Source organism: Bubalus kerabau, chromosome 6 (genome assembly GCF_029407905.1).
Source record: "Bubalus kerabau isolate K-KA32 ecotype Philippines breed swamp buffalo chromosome 6, PCC_UOA_SB_1v2, whole genome shotgun sequence".
Lineage (NCBI taxonomy): Eukaryota > Metazoa > Chordata > Mammalia > Artiodactyla > Bovidae > Bubalus > Bubalus kerabau.
The window spans coordinates 16,670,207-16,689,909 of record NC_073629.1 but is presented as its reverse complement, the minus strand read 5'-3'; the positions used below and the strand labels follow the sequence as shown (position 1 = coordinate 16,689,909).

The 19,703-nt window shown below is 41.3% G+C and overlaps 1 protein-coding gene across 6 annotated transcripts in view; it reads left to right on the top strand.

Annotated features, from left to right (window-relative positions):
• The window catches only part of TDRD10 (tudor domain containing 10), a 53,227-nt gene that overhangs the window by 20,670 nt on the left and 12,854 nt on the right, over positions 1-19,703 (top strand). For all 6 annotated transcript variants that reach the window (XR_008715558.1, XM_055584130.1, XM_055584129.1 and 3 more), the window contains 2 exons: positions 703-773; positions 1,417-1,573. Coding sequence is in view for 5 of the 6 variants with exons in the window: in XM_055584130.1 (XP_055440105.1) it covers positions 703-773; positions 1,417-1,573 (228 nt within the window). In the remaining variant the exon portion in view is untranslated. The remainder of the gene's footprint in view (positions 1-702; positions 774-1,416; positions 1,574-19,703) is intronic.

The window sequence follows — 19,703 nt, the reverse complement described above, 5'->3', positions numbered from 1 at the left end:
AGAGAAGAGTGTGCTCCCTCCATGCGCTGCCCCTCTGGACTTGACTTAGCCGTCACTCTGCCCCATCCGTTAAACAGAGATCACGCGTTTATGAACTCTAAGCTCCTTGAGTCCAAGACTTATGTCAAGTTCAAATTCATATCTCCTGTAACACTTGGCATAAGGCTTGTGGGTAGCTCATGTTTGCTGTCGGACGTGTCAGGAAAGAAACGAAGGGAAGTTGCCATGAATACAGGACTGAGTCAGCAGACTCAATTAAAAGTGCCTTCCCGCCTAGGTAGCGATGAAAGGGAGATAGCCTAGAGATTCCTAATAAATTGAAAGTCACTTCCACCTGGGAGCCCACCCCGACCACTTCTTTTCTCTCCAAATTTGGGTTAGATACCCAGACTGTTCTCTCGGAGGCCTCTGTACTTCCTCATGGAATTTCATACCCTCTGGTAAAATGACCTGTTTCCTTGATGGTCTTGTCAGGGCCCCACACGTCTGTTGAACTGCAGTTGAAGGCAGCGCTTACAGCCTTCTTGCCTCTGTATTTGCATCGCTGAGCACAGAGCCTGGCACACTCAGCACATCATTGGTTCTCCTTAAGTATTTGTTCAGCTGATAACAGCCTAGCTGGCTGGGGATCTGCACCCTTGAGAGCCAGCTGTCAGTTTCGTCTTCAGGTCTCTGTATCACTTTTAAACCCCGCCATTGCAGGAGGAGATTCGGTGCCTACTGAAGGACTTCAGCCCTCTCCATGTCCACCGAGTCCAGAATGGCTGCAGATGGTAATGACTGTTCTTCCTTTGTTTTCTTTGGGAAGCAACTCCTTTCCTCTTTGTCCATTTTGCTGATGCGCTGATGTTGCAGACCAGCTTAACAACTCCCAAAGCCACGCCCACTGTGACTTGGCAGAGGGACGTTTGGGAAACCCCCTTTCCACATTTAACCCTCCAACTCGGCAGCTAATACTACCTTATCCATACAACCTTGGGTTAGAAGTCCAGAGCCCTGGGTTTACTTTTGGTCTTGTCCTTTCTCTGTTTTCTGACTCGAAGTAAGTTAGTGAACCTCCCTCAGCCTTGGTTGCCCCTGAAATCTGGGACCTACTCATATTTTTCCTTTCTTATGTTCAAGGCAGTAAAAGGACTTTGAACTTCCATGGGGAGCAGTATGAAGGAAACCCAGAGCCATGCCCTATGGTATATGGTGAAAGGGTCAGCGCATGTCTCGTGGTCCCCAGGAACCCCAGGACCAGCTCCCCCACTGCCCAGCCCAAACCTGGGTGTCCTGGTGGCCTCCCTGTGTGTTAGAAGTGGCCCAGCCTCTCTCCTGTCCCCGCAGAGGGAAGAGGAGACCATTCCTCAGCTCGGCACCCCCCTGCGGCTCTGTTTGAGCTGGGCTCAGAGCTGCCCTCTCCTTCCTTTGCAGCTTCGCATTCGTAGATCTGGGCTCTATGCAGAAAGTGGCACTTGCGATCCAGGCACTGAATGGGAAGCTCTTCCACAAGCGAAAACTGTACGTGAATTCCAATAACAGGTCTCCCAAGAGGACCCCTGACGTGACTGAGCGGCCTCAGGAGCTTCTGGTAGGTGCCTGGCCTTTCTACTCTCAGGGTTGCTCTGTGGTCACTTTTTTTTTTTTTTTTTAATTTTTATTTGTTTAGTTTTGGCTGTGCTGGGTCTTCGTTGCTACACGGGCTTTTCTGTAGTTGCGGCAAGCAGGGGCTAGTCTCTGGTTGCAGTGCATGGGCTTGTCATTGCAGGGGCTTCTCTTGTGGGGCAGGGGGTCTGGGGCACACGTGGGCTCAGTCATTGTTACGTTCAAGCTCTAGAAGACAAGCTCAGTAGTTATGGCACGTGGGATCTTCACGGACCAGGGATCAAACCTGTGTCTCCTGCATTGACAGGCTGATTCTTTACCACTAAGCCACCAGGGAAGCCCACCTATGGTCACTCTTCAGAGCTTAGATGACTCTGCTTTCTGTTCTCTCTTTCTGTCCCATCTTAAACAGTGGACAAAACAGGGGCTGGGATGAAATTAGGGAACTTTATGACTCTAACAGTCAGGAGCAAGGTTGGTATAGAAAACCTGAAACTTTGAAATGAAAGGAAAGCTGTATTCTTGGCAAGGACAAAAAGGGTTATTAGGCAATTCAGTCAGGGCTTTTTCCACCTGGGTTACTGAAATTGAGGTTTTTACTTGTTTAACGCAGCAAACAATTGTATCTGTTGTTTGCATAGCCTTGTTCTGGCTGCTGGTGTGGAAGGTAAGGAAGACAAAAGTGAGTAAAACCTGATCCTTCCTGGCAGGGAAATAAGTATGAGGTCTGGGAACATGAGAGTTAATGGTGGGGCAGTGCCTAGTGGGGGCTTCCTTTGTGGGCAGAGAAGGCCCATGACTAACCTCCAGGAGCTTCCCTCCAATGAAGCAGGCTCTATGTAGGTGAAGGTGAACCAGAAACAAAGCTATTTGCTTTTCTTTGCTGTAGGAGTTCAGAAAGTAGGGGGTCCAAGGGTGGTATGGGAACTCCATGATGCTAACCAGGGTTCCAGGTGGGAAGAGGGGGAGAAGCAGAGGGTCCAGAGCCTGTGTTCTCATAAAAGGCACATTCTCAGGAGCCCTATCACAATTTTGCTTACATTTTGTCAGGGAGAGCTGCAACTGGTGACCTTCAGTGCAAAGGAGGCTGGAAAATGTAGCTTTTAAAATAGGCACACTGTTGCTAAACTTGGGAATCTGTCAGCAAGGGAAGAGAGAATGCCTATTGGCAGGCAATTAACAAGGTCAGCCAAGGCTGGAGAAGTTGGAGATGGGAGTTGAGAGGTGGGTTAGAATCTCCAACAGTAAGAGTGCCAGAGTGGCTCCCTTTGCTAGTTCCAAACTGTTTTTCTTCCTTTCTCTTTAAACCCTCTCTCTTGGAAGGGCAGGCTGTCAGATTACGCCACATACTGACCTTCTTGGTTGCAGTCACCTGGCATTCTCACTGTTATGCCCTGTTATTCATTGATAACTTTAGCGTTTGACTCACCGTCTTTCTCTCTTACTGACACTCAGATTGCGTCCTTTGAATGATCTGTCTTAAGAGTCTGACCCCTTATTTCCCAGACCATTTATCTTCAGTGACCTTTCCTTTCACTCGGTCACAGTTTCCCGTTCCCTGAATTATATCTCAGACCTTGTCATGGCTCATAATTGAACATCTCCAAAATATCCGTTTGGAGCATCCCACGCTGCCCCTCACCACTTCTCTGCAGCTCTCTTACTCTAGAAGAGCAGTTCTCAAGCTTTAGCAGCATCAGAGTCACCGCTGAGCTTGTTAAACAGCTTGCTGAGCGCTACCTGCAGAGATGCTGATTGAGTGCATATGGGTTGGGGCCTGAGAATTGTGGCGCCATGCCACAAGTGCCAAGTGGCACTGGCACCCCTAGTCCTGGGACCACTTTTTGAGTAGCAAGGCTCTAAAACCCCCAGTCTAACAATCAGGCACACTGGGGCTCAAAACACTGCCCCTACCACTTCTTCACTTTTCAACACTCTACTCCCTCACTTCCCTTCTTAGCTTAGATTCCAGAACCATAACTGCCTTCATTCAAATTACCTTAATTCCCTTAGCTCACTAAGTCATATCTTGCACAACTCCTCTCCTAGTTGAACTCAGCTCTCAACCTCTCTGAACTGCTGAAAAGAATTCACACCACCTTGCTCACGGCTCTCAGTTATAGGTATGGTCACAGCTTTCCCACTTCTTCAAACTGACCTGTCTTGGAAATCTCTAACCTTTTCTGTTGTTACGTCCAATCTGCTATTAAGCCCATCTAATGCATTTTTCATTTTGGATAATGTAGTTTTCAACTTCCATTTAGTTCTTACCCCCCATTCCTCAGCTGAACTTTTCCTTTTTTTTTTTTTGGCTGGGCCTTGAGGTATGTGGCGTCTTGGTTCCACACGTGCGTGCTTGAGTGCTGAGTTGCTTCAGTCATGTCTGACTTTTTGCGACCCTATGGACTGTAGCCTCCCAGGCTCCTCTGTCCATGGGATTCTCCAGGCAAGAATACTGGAGTGGGTTGCCGTTTCCTACTCCAGGGGATCTTCCCAACCCAGGGACTGAACCCCCGTCTCGTACATCTCCTGCATTGGCAGGCGGGTTCTTTACCACTCGTGCCACCTGGGAAGCCCCCTTCGTTCTCCAACCAGGGATCAAACCAGTGCCCCTGAAGTGGAAGCACAGAGTCTCAACCACTGGATCACCAGGGACGTTCCTGAACTCTTTCATCTTTTCACCTATTTTGTTTATCTTTTCTTCCAGGTTCTTTAATATACTTACTGTAGTTATAAAGTAATTTTCTGCTAATTCCAACACCTGGGTCATTTGTGGGTCTGCTTTTGTTGACATTTACCTCCTTGCTTAAGAGTAAAGGCTTCTTACAGTAATTTTTTTTCTGTTTGTTGGATACTGTGGATGTTGTATTACAGAGACTTTATATTATGTTCTCTAAATAGCGTTGACTTTTTTCCTAGCAAAAATGAAATCACTAGCTGGTCTTTTGATCTTATTAAAGTTGGTTTTCTTTTTGGGGGACTGGTATGCTTCAGTTTGAGCCTTTGTTCTTAGGCAAAATCCTTTTCCTAAGATCTGACCTTGTAGGCTGAGGGTGTCAGGGTACTTAGCATGCTCCACTCTGGCTGGGCTGGAACTCCGTTATCTTCCAGCATTGTATTGATACCTGTATTCCTCTCTTGGCTCACTCTCTACCTTCTACAACAGTTCTTCTCTCTAAGGCCTCCCAGGACCTACCCTGCATATAGGCAGCTTAGGATTCAGCCAAGGACCTGGGGTTAGCTCCTAGATTTCTGGGGCTTTTCTGTACTCCTTTCTCAGTGGTACCCCATCTCATAAATTCCCGGCACCAAACCTCTGCTGTGTGTTTCTTCTGCTCAGGGGGACAGCCACTGACTGCCCGGGCTCTGCTTGCCTTGGCTGTGAATTGGGAAAATGTCCCCCCGGCAAGGGGCCAGAGTCAGTGTGGGCTCCTGACCTGTGCTTTCCTTTTCTCAGGCAGATCGCGCTCTGCTATTCACTATCATTAGTGTGTACCAGAAACAGTTAATTTGTGTATTTTGTCTAGTTTTACGGTTGTTTGGGACGGGTAAGTACTGTCATGCCAGAACCAGGTACTAGAAAAGAGTGTTTAGAGGCTCACCTTCTTCCTTTTGGGATGAATATCATTTCTCAGGACCATTTCTGGTGCTTTTGCATTAGAAATAAGTAACCAAAAGATGAACACTAATCTCTATGCTTTTGGGAATTTAAAAACATATTCCTAAGTAAATAACGTGTAGGTCAAAGAAGAAATTATAAGAGAAATTTAAAAATACTTAAGAGGTCTTCCCTGGTGGTCCAGTGGTTAAGACTTCAGGCTTCCATTATGGGGGGCATGAGTTCAGTGCCTTGTCAGGGAACTAAGATCCTGCATGCCACACAGCTCAGCCAAAAATTTTTTTTGAGAAAGTACTTAGAATTGAACAATAAGGAAAATTTTTTCTCATCAAAAGCTGTGGGATATATGTGCTCTAGAGCCCACATGCCACAACTGTTGAGCCCGTGTGCTGCAGATACTGCACCCATGCACCTAGAGCCTGTGCTCCATAACAAGAGAAGCCAATGCAACGAGAAGCCAGCTCACTGCAGCAAAGAGTAGCCCCCGCTCAATGCAACTAAAGGAAGCCTGTGCGCAGCAAGAAGACCCAGTACAACCAAAAACATAAAGAAGTTGAATGCAGCAAAAGCAATACTTATGGGGAAGTATGTAATATTGAATACTTAAATGAGCAAAGAAGCCATGGTGAAAATAAATGAGCTTACAGTTGATTGAAGTAGGTAAAAAGTAAAAATAAACCCAAATAAGGAACAGACAAAATTTAAAAAAAAAAATCTATTTATTTGAATGTACCAGATCTTAGTGGAGGCATGCAGGATCTTTAATTGTGGCATGTGGGCTCTAGTTCCCTGACAGGGATCGAACCCTGGCCTTTTGCATTGGGAGTACGGAGTCTTAACCACTGGACTACCAGGGAGTCCCAGCAAAAATTTTAAAACAAAGTTTTTAAAAATTTTGTGGACTTCCCTGGTGGTCCATTGGTTAAGAATCGGCCTGCCAATGCAGGGGACATGGGTTCTATCCCTGCTCCAGGAAGATCCCACGTGCCACAGGGCAGCTAAGCTTGTGGGCCACAACTGAGCCCACATTGTAGAGCCCGCGCGCCGCGGCTGCTGAAGCCAGCGCATCTAGAGCCTGAGCTGTGTGCGCGGCAAGAGAGGCTACCACAGTGAGGAGCCCATGCACAGCAAGGAGTGTGGCCTCCCCTCGCCCCAAGCAGAAAGAAAACCTGTGTAGCAACTGAGGCACAGTGCAGCCATAAATAAATAAATAAAAATAGCACTTCTTGTTTCCCTTTCATAAAAGAATTTTTAATTTTGTAAACAAAGCTGTAGTTATATGTCAGTTATATCTCCGTAAAACTGGAGGGGAAACAAGAAGCATAAAAAACAAAGCTTCAATAGAAGAGATCAATAAAGTCAAAATTTGATTCTTTAAAGAGATTAATGAGAAAAACTTTTGGAATGATTAATTAGAAAAGAGAAAAGGGAATAAACATTAGTATTAAAAAAGAGATCATAACTATAGATGTAGCTGATATTAAAATATAAGCTAATAAATTTGAAAACTTGAAGAAATGGACCTGTTTTTTACAGTATATCATTTTCAAAACTAATATAAGAACCTGCTAGTCCTATATCTGTAAAGCAGTTGAATCAATGTTTAGAATCGTCTTGTGAAGAAAACACCAAGCTCTGATTGTTTTATAGGCAAATTTACTGAATTTTCAAGGAACGGAAAATTCTGATACTATATAAATTCTTCTAAGGAATAAAAGAGATTCTTGTTAGTTCATTCTTTGAGGCCAATATAACCCTGGTAACAAATCAGGCAGGAGATTATGAGAGAGATAAATTGCAGGCTGGCTTCTCTCACAGGAATACACATGCGCTGTTTCTAAACAAAATATTGGCCAAATGAAGTCAATATTGGCTGATGAAGATTGTAATGGCAGTTGGATTTTTTCCAAAAATACAAAAATTTAACATTAGAAAAATGATAAATCTGGAGTTCCATGATTTCCTAGTGGTTAGAATTCTGGGTTTTGATTCTGGGTTCATACTCTGGTCAGGGAATTGAGATCCCACAAGCCAGCCTTATGGTAAGGCCAGGAAACAAAAGAAAAATAAAGAAAAACAATAACTCTTTCACTACATTAACAGATTAAAGAATGAAAACCATATGATCACTTTAGACACAGCAAAAGCGTTTGATAAAATTCAGCACTAATTTATGATTTAAAAATAAAGATTTTTAGCAGCTCGAAGTGAAAAGTTATTCTTAATCTGATAAAGGCTATCTTCTAAAACTCTACAGAAAATAATATTTAAATAGAAAAACATTATAAGCTTTCTCATTAAAAATAGGAACAAGACAAGGATATACTTTTATCCAGTAAGGTAAGGAAAATAAGTTAAAGGCATAAATACTGGGATAGGAGAAGCAAAGCTCATTATTTACAGATGATGTTTCTTTACATAGGAAAACTTAAATAATTCATAAATTATTAGAAATAAGATTTTAATAAGGTAGTTGGATATATATCAGATATATATAAATCAGTTTTATTTATATTTCCATGAATAAACAACAAAATAATTTTTTAATATAACATTCATAAGATCAATAAAAAAAATTAAGGTACATAGAAATGAATCCAGTGAAAGGTGAGCATGGCCTATGGGGGAAATAAGCTAGTTTTATTGAAAGTCTTTAAGGAAGTCTAAAATGGTAAAAGTTTGATGTTCGTGGATAGGAAGATAGAAAAAGAGTTACTTAAGAGTCGTTCTCCCCAAATTAATCTGTTGATTCTGCATAATTTCAATAAAAATTCCCACAGGTTTTCCCAGGAATGGAACAGGCTAATTCTAAAATTTAGGTGGAAGTTTAAAAGCCTATGAATATTTAAGACTAATAAAATACAATAGAGAGTCCCCCAAAAGAGGCTCTTGTAAATGGAGAAACTAAAGCATCACTACGAACAAAGCTAGTGGAGGTGATGGACTTCCAGTTGAGCTATTCCAAATCCTGAAAGATGATGCTGTGAAAGTGCTGCACTCAATATGCCAGCAAATTTGGAAAACTCAACAGTGGCCACAGGACTGGAAAAGGTCAGTTTTCATTCCAATCCCAAAGAAAGGCAATGCCAAAGAATGCTCAAACTACCGCACAATTGCACTCATCTCACATGCTAGTAAAGTAATGTTCAAAATTCTCCAGGCCAGGCTTCAGCAATACGTGAACCGTGAACTTCCTGATGTTCAAGCTGGTTTTAGAAAAGGCAGAGGAACCAGAGATCAAATTGCCAACATCCGCTGGATCATGGAAAAAGCAAGAGAGTTCCAGAAAAACATCTATTTCTGCTTTATTGACTATGCCAAAGCCTTTGACTGTGTGGATCACAATCAACTGTGGAAAATTCTTCAAGAGATGGGAATACCAGACCACCTGATCTGCCTCTTGAGAAATTTGTATGCAGGTCAGGAAGCAACAGTTAGAACTGGACATGGAACAAGAGACTGGTTCCAAATAGGAAAAGGAGTTCGTCAAGGCTGTATATTGTCACCCTGTTTATTTAACTTCTATGCAGAGTACATCATGAGAAATGCTGGACTGGAAGAAACACAAGCTGGAATCAAGACTGCCGGGAGAAATATCAATAACCTCAGATATGCAGATGACACCACCCTTATGGCAGAAAGTGAAGAGGAACTCAAAAGCCTCTTGATGAAAGTGAAAGAGGAGAGTGAAAAAGTTGGCTTAAAGCTCAACATTCAGAAAATGAAGATCATGGCATCCGGTCCCATCACTTCATGGGAAATAGATGGGAAAACAGTGGAAACAGTGTCAGACTTTATTTTTCTGGGATCCAAAATCATTACAGATGGTGATTGCAGCCATGAAATTAAAAGATGCTTACTCCTTGGAAGGAAAGTTATGACCAACCTAGATAGCATATTCAAAAGCAGAGACATTATTTGCCAAGAAAGGTTCGTCTAGTCAAGGCTATGGTTTTTCCTGTGGTCAATGTATGGATGTGAGAGTTGGACTGTGAAGAAGGCTGAGCAGCGAAGAATTGATGCTTTCAAACTGTGGTGTTGGAGAAGACTCTTGAGAGTCCCTTGGACTGCAAGGAGATCCAACCAGTCCATTCTGAAGGAGATCAGCCCTGGGATTTCTTTGGAAGGAATGATGCTGAAGCTGAAACTCCAGTCCTTTGGCCACCTCATGCGAAGAGTTGACTCATTGGAAAAGACGCTGATGCTGGGAGGGATTGGGGGCAGGAGGAGAAGGGGACAACAGAGGATGAGATGGCTGGATGGCATCACTGACTCGATGGACGTGAGTCTGAGTGAACTCTGGGAGTTGGTGATGGACAGGGAGGCCTGGCGTGCTGCGAATCATGGGGTCGCAAGGAGTTGGACACGACTGAGCGACTGAACTGATCTGATCTGATGACTGTTCTTGTAGAGTTGTACATCTCTGGTGAAAGGACAGACCATTTCAGTTACTGAATCTGGACAATTGCTTTTTTATATGGAAAAATATGAAATTATATCTATGCCTTACCTCATACACAAAAATAAACTCTAGATGAACCATACTTACATGTTAAAACCAAAGCTTTAAAACTTTTAGGGAAAAGTATAGAAGAATCTCTTTATAACCTCAGAGTAGAATAAGACTTGTTAAGGCATACAGAAAAAAAGAGGAGTGATAAATTAAAATTATGAACTTTAGCTTCTTTGAAAGACAATACAAAGGAAGATAAATTCAGTCCAAAAAACTGGAAGAAGATACTTGTAGTAATATAACTGACCAGGAAAGGGGTCATCAGACTTTGGCCAGTGGCTCTCTGCTTTTATGCTGCTGGTGAGATAAGAATTTTTCTTTCAATTAAACTTTTCTTTTTGAGGTAATCGTAGATTCACATGGAGTTAGTTGTAAGAAACAGTACCTAGATTCCCTGTACCCTTTACACAGTTCCCACAATGGTAACATCTTACAAAACAATCTCACAACGGGATATTGACACTGATACAGTCAAGGTACAGAACGTTTCCATCACTATCCCAAGCATCCTTCCTGTTATAGCCACACCCACCTCCCTCCCATCCCCACCTCCACCGTAGTCCCTGGAACAACTAGTCTGTTCTCTATTTCTTCCGTTTCGGGAATGTTATGTGAATGGAAAAACATTGTATGTGACCTTTTGGGATTGGCTTTTTTCTGTCAACATAATTTTTGGAGATCATCCAGGGGCTGTTGTGTATACTAATAGTTTATTCCTGCTGAGTGGTAGTCTATGGTGTGGATGTACAAAGTTTGCTTAACCATTTACCCATTGAAGGATATCTACATTGTTGCTAGTTTTTGACTATTACAAATAAAATTTGCTATAGATCTTCATGTATAGAGTTTGTGTGTTTCTCTGGGATAAATGCCCCAAATTAAAGTTGCTGAATAGTATGGTCATTACATGCTTCCTTTCTTAAGAAACTGTTTTCAATGATTGTACCATTTTACATTTCCACTATGAATGTATGAAGGGTTCTCAGACACCCCATCCAGGATGTCACCACATACCACTGTGGTAGGTATATTTGTGATATCTTATTACAGTTTTAATTTTCATTTCCCTGATGCTAATGCTATTGAAGACCTTTTCATGTGCTTATTTACTATTTGTATATCATCCTTGTTGAAATATCTTTCTTTTTATTGCCCGTTTTCTAATTGGATTGTTTGGGTTTTTTGCCATTGAGGTTTGAGAGTTCTTTATGTATTTTAGATACTAGTCCTTTGTTGGATACGTGATTTGCAAATGTTTTCTCCTACTCTGTAGCTCATTTTTTTCATCTTCTTAATAGGATTTTTTGTAGAACAAAATTTTGTAGAACAAAATTTAAATTTCAGTGAAGTCCAGTTTATCTATTTTTCCTTTTATGAATGATGCTTTTGTTGTCAGGTCTAAGCTTTTTGGCCAGCCCTAGCCCAAGCAAAGATGTTCAACATCATTAGTATTGTTGTTCAGTCTCCCAGTCATGTTCGACTCTTCGAGACTCCATGGACTGCAGTACACCAGGCCTCCTTGTCCCCCACCATCTCCCAGAGTTTGCTCAAACTCATGTCCATTGAGTCAGTCATGCCGTGCAAACATCTGGTCCTCTGTTGCCCTCTTCTCCTCTGCGCTCAGTCTTTCCCAGTATCAGGGTTTTTTCCAATGAGTTGGCTGTTTGCATCAGGTGACCAAAATATTGGGGCTTCAGCTTTAACGTTAGTCCTTCTAATGAGTATCCATGGTTGATTTCCTATAAGATTGACTGGTTGATCTCTTTGATGTCAGAGGGATTCTCAAAGAGTCGTCTCCAGCACCACAGTTTGAAGGCATCGATTCTTCAGGGCTCTGTCTTCTTCACCGTCCAGCTCTCACAACTGTATATGACCACTGGAAAGACCACACAGCCTTGGCTATAAGGGCCTTTGTCGGCAAAGTGATGTTTCTGCTTTTCAACACACCGTCTAGGTTTGTCATAGCTTTCCTGCCAAAAAGTAGCCCTCTTCTGATTTCACAGCTGAAGTCACCATCCACAGTGATTTTAGAGCCCCAAAAGAGGAACTCTCTCACTACTTCCACCTTTTCTCCTTCTATTTGCCATGAAGTAATGGGGCCAGATGCCATGATCTTGGTTTTTTTAATATTTAGTTTTAAGTTGGCTTTTTCATTCTCTCCCTTCATCTTCATCAAGAGGCTCTCTATTTCCTCTCCTATTTCTGCCGTTAGAATGGTATCATCCGCGTATCTGAGTTTGTTGATGTTTCTCCCGCCAATCTTGATTCTAGCTTGTAACTCATCTATCCTGGCATTTCTCATGATGTGCTCAGTGTATCAGTTAAATAAACAGGGTGACAACAAACAGCCTTGTTGTACTTCTTTCTCAATCCTGAACCAGTCACTTTTTCCATACTGAGTTCTAACTGTTGTCTCTTGACTTGCATACAGGTTTCTCAGGAGACAGGTAAGATGGTCTGGTATTCCAATCTCTTTAAGAGTTTTCCATAGTTTGTTATAGTCCATACAGTCAAAGGTTTTAGTGTAGTTGATGAAACAGAGGTAGATGTTTTTCTGGAATTCCCTTTGCTTTCACTATGATCCTGCAAATGTTGGCAATTTGATCTCTGGTTCCTCTGCCTTTTCTAAACTTAGACATCTGGAAGTTCTTGGTTCACTTAATGCTGAGGCCTAGCATGTAAGATTTTGAGCATGACCTTCCTAGCATGGGAGATGAGTGTAATCGTCCAGTGGTTTGAACATTCTTTAGTACTGCCCTTCTTGGGAACTGGGATGAGGATTGACTATTTGACATTAGGAAAATGTAAATTAAAACCATAAGAAGATATCACTATATATCTATCAGGCTAAAATTAAAGAGTGACATCCTGGAGGGGATGTAGAGAACCCTTCATATGGTGGGAATGTAAAATGGTACAAAGATTTTATCCTATTTTAGAAAGTTATGTGGCTTTACATTGTAAAGCCCCTTTTAATTTTGAGTTAATTTTTGTATATGCTTTGAAACTTAGGTCGAGTTTTATTATTTTTTTCTTATGTTTTTCCAGCACCATTTCCTCCATTAAATTGCTTTTGCAGTGTTATCAAAATTGGGAATATTTGTGTGGACCCATTATTTTTTCATCCTCCTTCATGGATCACAGCCTTGTCGTGGCAAAGGGACTTGCATAACTCAGTGAAGCTATGAGCCATGCCATGTAGGGCCACCCACGATGGATGGGTCATAGTGGAGAGTCCTGACAAATTGTGGTTAAGTGGAGGAGGAATGGCAAACCACTCCAGGATTCTTGCCTCAAGAACTCTATGAACAGTATGAAAAGGCAAAAAGATATGACACTGAAAGGTGAACTCCCCAGGTCAGAAGGTGTCCAATATGAAATTAGGGAAGAGCAGAGGGCAGTTACTAGTAGCCCCAGAAAGAATGAAGCGGCTGAGCCAAAGTGGAAATAACGCTCAAATGTGAATGTGTCTGGTGGTGAAAGTAAAGTCCAGTGCTGTAAAGAAAAACATTGCATAGGAACCTGGAATTAACATTAGGTCCATGTATCAAGGTAAGTTGGACATGGTCAAGCAGGAGCTAGGAATCAGTAAACTAAATGCTCTCAGTTCATTTCCAAGGCAAACCATTCAGTGTCATGGTAATTCAAATCTGTCCTTCAGCCACTAATGCCCAAGAAGCTGAACGGTTCTATGAAGACCTACAACATCTTCTAGAATTAACACCAATAAAGATGTTCTTTTCATCATAGGGGATTGGAATGCAAAAGTAGAAGTCAAGAGATACCTGGAGTAATAGGCAAGTTTGTTCTTGGAGTACAAAATGAAGCAGAACAAAGGCTAACAGTTGTGTCAAGAGAACATGCTGGTCATAGCAAACACCCTTTTCCCATAACACAAGAGATAACTCTACACATGGATGTCACCAGATGATCAATAGTGAAATCAGACTGATTATATTCTTTGCAACTGAAGATGAAGAAGCTCTATACAGTCAGCAAAAACAAGACCAGGATCTGACTGTGGCTCAGATCATGAGCTCCTTATTGCAAAATTCAGGCTTAAATTGAAGAAAGTAGGGAAAACCACTAGACCATTCAGGTATGACCTAAGTCAGATTCCTTATGATTATACAGTGGAGGCGAGAAATAGTTTCGAGGGATTAGATCTGATAGACAGAGTGCCTGAAGAACAATGGGCAGAGGTTCATAGCATTGCACAGGAGACAGTGATCAAGACCATCCCAAAGAAAAAGAATGCAAGAAGAAAAGTGGTTGAGGAGGCTTCACAAATAGCTGAGAAAAGAAGACAAGCAAAAGGCAAGGGAGAAAGGGAAAGATATACCCAACTGAATGTAGAGTTCCAGGGAATAGCAAGGAGACATAAGAAAGCCACCTTCAATGAACAATGCAAAGAAATAGAGGAAGAAAATAGAATGGGAAAGACTAGAGATCTCTTCAAGAAAATTGGAGATACCAGGGGAACATTTCATGCAAGGATGGGGATGATAAAGGACAGAAACAGTAAGGACCTAACAGAAGCAGAGGAGATTAAGAAGAGGTGGCAAGAATGCACAGAAGAACTATACAAAAAGGGTCTTAATGATCTGAATAACTACGATGGTGTGATCACTCAACTAGAACCAGACATCCTGGAGTGTCCAGTCAAGCGGACCTTAGGAAGCATTACTGTGAATAAAACTTGTGGAGATGATGGAATTTCAGCTGAGCTATTTAAAATCCTAAAGGATGATGCTGTTAAAGTGCTGCACTCAGTATGCCAGCAAATTTGGAAAACTCAGTAGTGGCCACAGGACTGGAAAAGGTCAGCTTTCATTCTATTCCCAAAGAAGGGCAATGCCAAAGAATGTTCAAACTACTGCACAATTGCACTCATTTCACATACTAGTACGTTTATGCTCTAAATCCTTCAAGCTAGGCTTCAGCAGTATGTGAACTGAGGACTTCCAGATGTACAAGCCAGGTTTAGAAAAGGTAGAGGAATCAGAGATCAAATTGCCAACATCCATTGGATCATAGAAAAAGCAAGGAAATTCCAGAAAAACATCTGCTTCATTGACTACGCTAAAGCCTTTGACTATGTGGATCACAACAATTTGTGGAAAATTCTTCAAGAGATGGGAATACCAGACCACCTGACCTGCCTCCTGAGAAATGTTTATGTGAGTCAAGAAGCAGCAGAATTGGACATGGAACAACTGACTGGTTGAAAATTGGAAAAGGAGTATGACAAGGCTGTATATTGTCACTCTGTTTATTTAATTTATATGCAAAGTACATCATGTGAAATGCTGGGGTGGATGAATCACAAGCTGGAACCAAGATTGATGGAAGAAATATCGACAACCTCAGATATGGAGATGATACCACTCTAATGGCAGAAAACAAAGAGGAACTAAAGAGCCTCTGAAGAGGGTGAAAGAGGAGAGTGAAAAATCTGGTTTAAAGTTCAACATTCATAAAATTAAGATCATGGTATCCAGTCCCATCACTTCATGGCAAATAGAAGCGGAAAAGGTGGAAACAGTGACAGATTTTATTTTCTTGGGCTCCAAATGACTGTGGATGGTGACTGCTGCCATGAAAGTAAAAGACACTTGCTCCTTGAAAGGAAAGCTACAACAGATCTAGACAGTGTATTAAAAAGCAGAGACATCACTTTGCTGACAAAGGTCTGTGTACTCAAAGCTATGGTTTTTCCAGTGGTCATGTATGGATATGCGAGTTGGACCATAAAGAAGCCTGCACTTTGAAGAATTGATGCTTTTGAACTGTGGTGTTGGAGAAGACTCTTGAGAGTCCTTTGGACTACAAGGAGATCTAACCAGTCAATCCTAAAGGAAATCAGTCCTGAATACCCATTGGAAGGATTGATGCTGAAGCTGAGGCTTCCATATTTTGGTCACCTGATGCAAATAGCTAACTCATTGGAAAAGACCCTGTGCTGGGAAAGATTGAAGGCAAAAGGAGAAGAGGGCAGCAAAGGATGAGGATTGTTAGATGGCAGCCTCGACTCAATGGACATGAATTTGAGCAAACTCTGGAAGATAGTGCAGGACAGAGGAGCCTGGTGTGCTGCAGTCCGTGGTGTCACAGAGTCTAACAGGACTCGTGACTGAACAACAACAACAAATTTCTGGGTCCTCAGTTTTGTTCCATTGATCTACATGTCTAATGTCTCATGTAGTCTCAGTTACTATAGCTATAAGAAGTATTGAAATTAGGAGATTGCTTCTACTTATTGTTTTTCAATATTGTTTTAGCTGTTCTAGTTCTTTTGCCCTTGTATATAGATTTTAGGATAATCTATACCTCCAATAATTTTGAGTTTTTTTTTTTTTAAAGCTTTTAATTTTGTATTGGGGTCCAGCCAGTTAACAGTGTTGTGATAGTTTCAGGTGGACAGCAAAGGGACCCAGCCACACATACATGTGTTCATTCTCCCCGCAAACTCCCCTCCAATCCAGGCTGCTGTATAACATCGAGCAGAGTTCCATGTGCTGTACAGTAGGTCCTTGTTAGTTATCCATTTGAAATATAGCCGTGTGTACACGTCCATCCCAAACTAACTATCCCTTCCCCGCCAGCAACCATACGTTTGTTCTCTAAATCTGTGACTCTCCTGCTGTTTTGTAAGTTTAGTTGTATCATTTCCTTTTAGATTGCACATATAAAGGATGTCAGATGATGTTTATGCTTCTTTCTCTGATTTACTTCATCCAGCATGAGATGTTGCTGCAAAAGCCATTTTTATTCTTCTTAATGGCTGAGTAATATTCCATTGTATATGTGTATTGCATCTCTATCCACTCATCTATTGATGGACATTTAAGTTGCTCCCATGTCTTGGCTGTTGTAAGCAGTGCTGCGGTGAACCTTGGAGTGCATGTATCCTTTTGTATCATGTTTTTCTCTGGATATATGCCCAGGAGTGGGATTGCAGGGTCATATGATAGCTCTATTTTTAGTTTTTTAAGCCACCTCCACGGTGTCTGTACCAATTTACATTCCCATCCACAGTGTAGGAGAGTTCCCTTCGCTCCACCCCTCTTGACTGGAGTTTTGATGGCAATCTCTTTAGACTCATGTGTTAGTTTAAGGAGAATTGATATCTTTATTATATGTTGGGTCTTCCAGTCCATGAACATAAATACACAGTATGTGTTTCCATTGATTCAGACCTTTTTTTGATTTCTTTAATCAGATTGTATAGTTTACAGCATACAAGTTCTAATATATTTTATTAGGTTGACACAAGTATTTAATTTTGAGTGATTATAAATGACACTGTATTTTTGGTTTCTGTCTCCTTGCTCATTGGTAGTGTATAGAAATATAATTTTTTTATACTTTCCTTATATCATGTTACTTTGCTGAATATATTAGTGATAGGAATTTGGGGTTTTTTTGGTAGATTTCTTGGGGGTTTCTGTGTAGACAATAGTGTCATTTGCAAATAAGGCCAGTTTTATTTTACTTTTTTTTCTTTCTGATCTGTATGTCTTTGTTTCTTTTTCTTAGTACTGGCTAGATTCCCAGCACTATGCTGAACCAGAGTAGTGAGTGTGGACATCCTTGCCTTATTCTTTTAGGGTAAAAAGATTCGGTCTTTCACAATAAAGCATGATTTTATCATAGGTTTTTGGATGAATATTCTTTATTAAGTTGAAGAAAGTGTCCTCTATTCCTGCTTTTCTGAGAGTTTTCTCTTTTTTGAATCATGAGTCATTGTTATATTGGTTTCTTATGATTGCTGTCACAGAGTACCACGAGCTGGGTGGCTGAGGACAACAAAAATCGATCGTCTCATAGTTCTGGAGGCTAGAGGACCAAAATTAAGGTGTCAGCAGGCGGAGGTCCCTCTGAAACCTGTGGGGAAGTTATTCCTTGCCTCTGCCTAGCTTCTGGTGGTTTGCCAAAAATCTCCGGTGTTCTTTGGCTTACAGGCGTCACCCCAGTCTTCGTTTCACATAACACGCTCCTTGCGTGTCTTCATATGGGCTTCCCTCTGCGTCGGGCTCCATGTTCAGGTTTTCTCTTTCCATAAGGACACACTCGTATTCGGTGAGGACCCACCTTAGTGACTTCGTTTTACGTCTCTTACCTCTATAAAGGTCCTGTTTCCAAATAAGGTCACAATCTGAGTACTAGAGGTTTGGAGTTCCACAGATATTTTTTGAGGGGGCAGAAATAATTCAACCTATAACAGATGCTGAATTTTGTTGAATGGTTTTTTCTGTATTGAGTGATATGAATGTGTGATTTTTCTTGTTTAGCCTGGTTAATATGGATTACCTTGACTGATTTTTCAAATATTGAACCAGCCTTGCATTTCTGGACTAAAACCCACTTGGTCATGGTGTATGATTATTTTTACATATTGTTAAATTCTATTTGATTGTACTTTGTTATGGGTTTTTGCATCTATTGAAGGGTATTGTTCTTTTGTGGGTTTTTTGTGTGTGTGTGTGTGTGATACTATCTTTGGTTTTAATATCATGGTAATACTAGTCTGGCATGCTGCAGTCCATGGGGTTGCGAACAATAGGACATGACTGAGCAACTGAACTGAATACTAGTATAAATGCATTCTATAAAATGAATCAGGAAGTGTTCCCTCCTTTTGGAAAAGACTGTATAGAACTACATTAACTGTTCTTTAAATGTTTGGTAGAATTCTCTAGTAAAACCATCTGAGCTTGGAAGTTTCCTTGTTCTTTTCTTTTTTTTGGGGGGGGGCTGTGGGATCTTAGTTCCCCAACCAGAGATTGAACCTGGGCCCCTGGCACTGAAAGTGCCAAGTCCTAACTCCTGGACTTCCAGGGAATTCCTGAGTTTTTTTTTTTTTTTTTTAATTATAAGTTCAGTTTCTTTAACAGTAATGGGGCTCTTCAAATCAACTATTTCAGACTGGGTGAGTTTTGATAGTTTATAGTTTTTGAGAAAGTGGAATATTTTATATTAAGTTGTCAGACTTCATGTTTGTATTTATGTGTAGAGTTGTCCTTTATGTTCCCTTGGTATCCTTTTGATATATGTGAGGTGTATATTAATATCCCATTTTGTTCCTGATCTTGGCAATTTGTGTCTTCTTTTCAGTCTTACTGGATGTTCATTAATTTTGTCAATCCTTTCAAAGGATCCAGCTCTTTGTTTTATTGATTTAGCCAGAAATTTAAGGAAATCCAAGTAAATGGGAAAAAAGGAGCAGTTACTTCCTGGAGAAGGTTGTATAAGGATAAAAATAATCATAATACATTTTTAGTATTAAAAATTTTAAATTTTCATGGTGTATAACTTGATTCAGCAGCAATTGGCATTTACTTAGTCACATAATAGTGAGTAGTGAGAAGACTGGAGGGTTTGAGCACAGAATGACCTAGCCAGATTTAATCAATTTATACTAAAAAATCACCTATTGAAGTATCACTGAATTATTACATAAAATGAACTCCTTTTAGGTGTACAGTTTGATGAATTTACTACTGTCACAGTCAAATATAGACCATTTCAGTCACCCCAAAGATTCTCTCGTGCCCTTTCCCTGTTTCGTGGCCCCAGGCAATGACTGATCTGCTTTCTATCAGTTTAGACGAGAGTTATCCTTTTCTAGAGTTTGGTGCGGATGGACTCGTGCCATACGCGCTTCTTTGTGTCTGGCTTCCTCCTCTCAGCAGAATGTTATTGAGAATCATCCATGTGGTCACACCGTCAGCAATTCTTCCTTTTATTGCTAAGTTGTATTCTGTTGCATGGATGTGCCACCGTTAGTTCATCTGTTCACTTAGATTTAGGTTTTAAAGGGACCCTGGGGAAGAGACTCCGAGGGCCTGGAAGCAGAAGACCTGTCTTGGGTGGTACAGGTAAGAGATGCAAATGCCTGTTACTCCGGCTGCAGTGTCGTAGGGTGAGCACATCCCTACCTTAGGACCTCAGGCGTCCTCGGCAGGAAGGCTCATCTCCCAG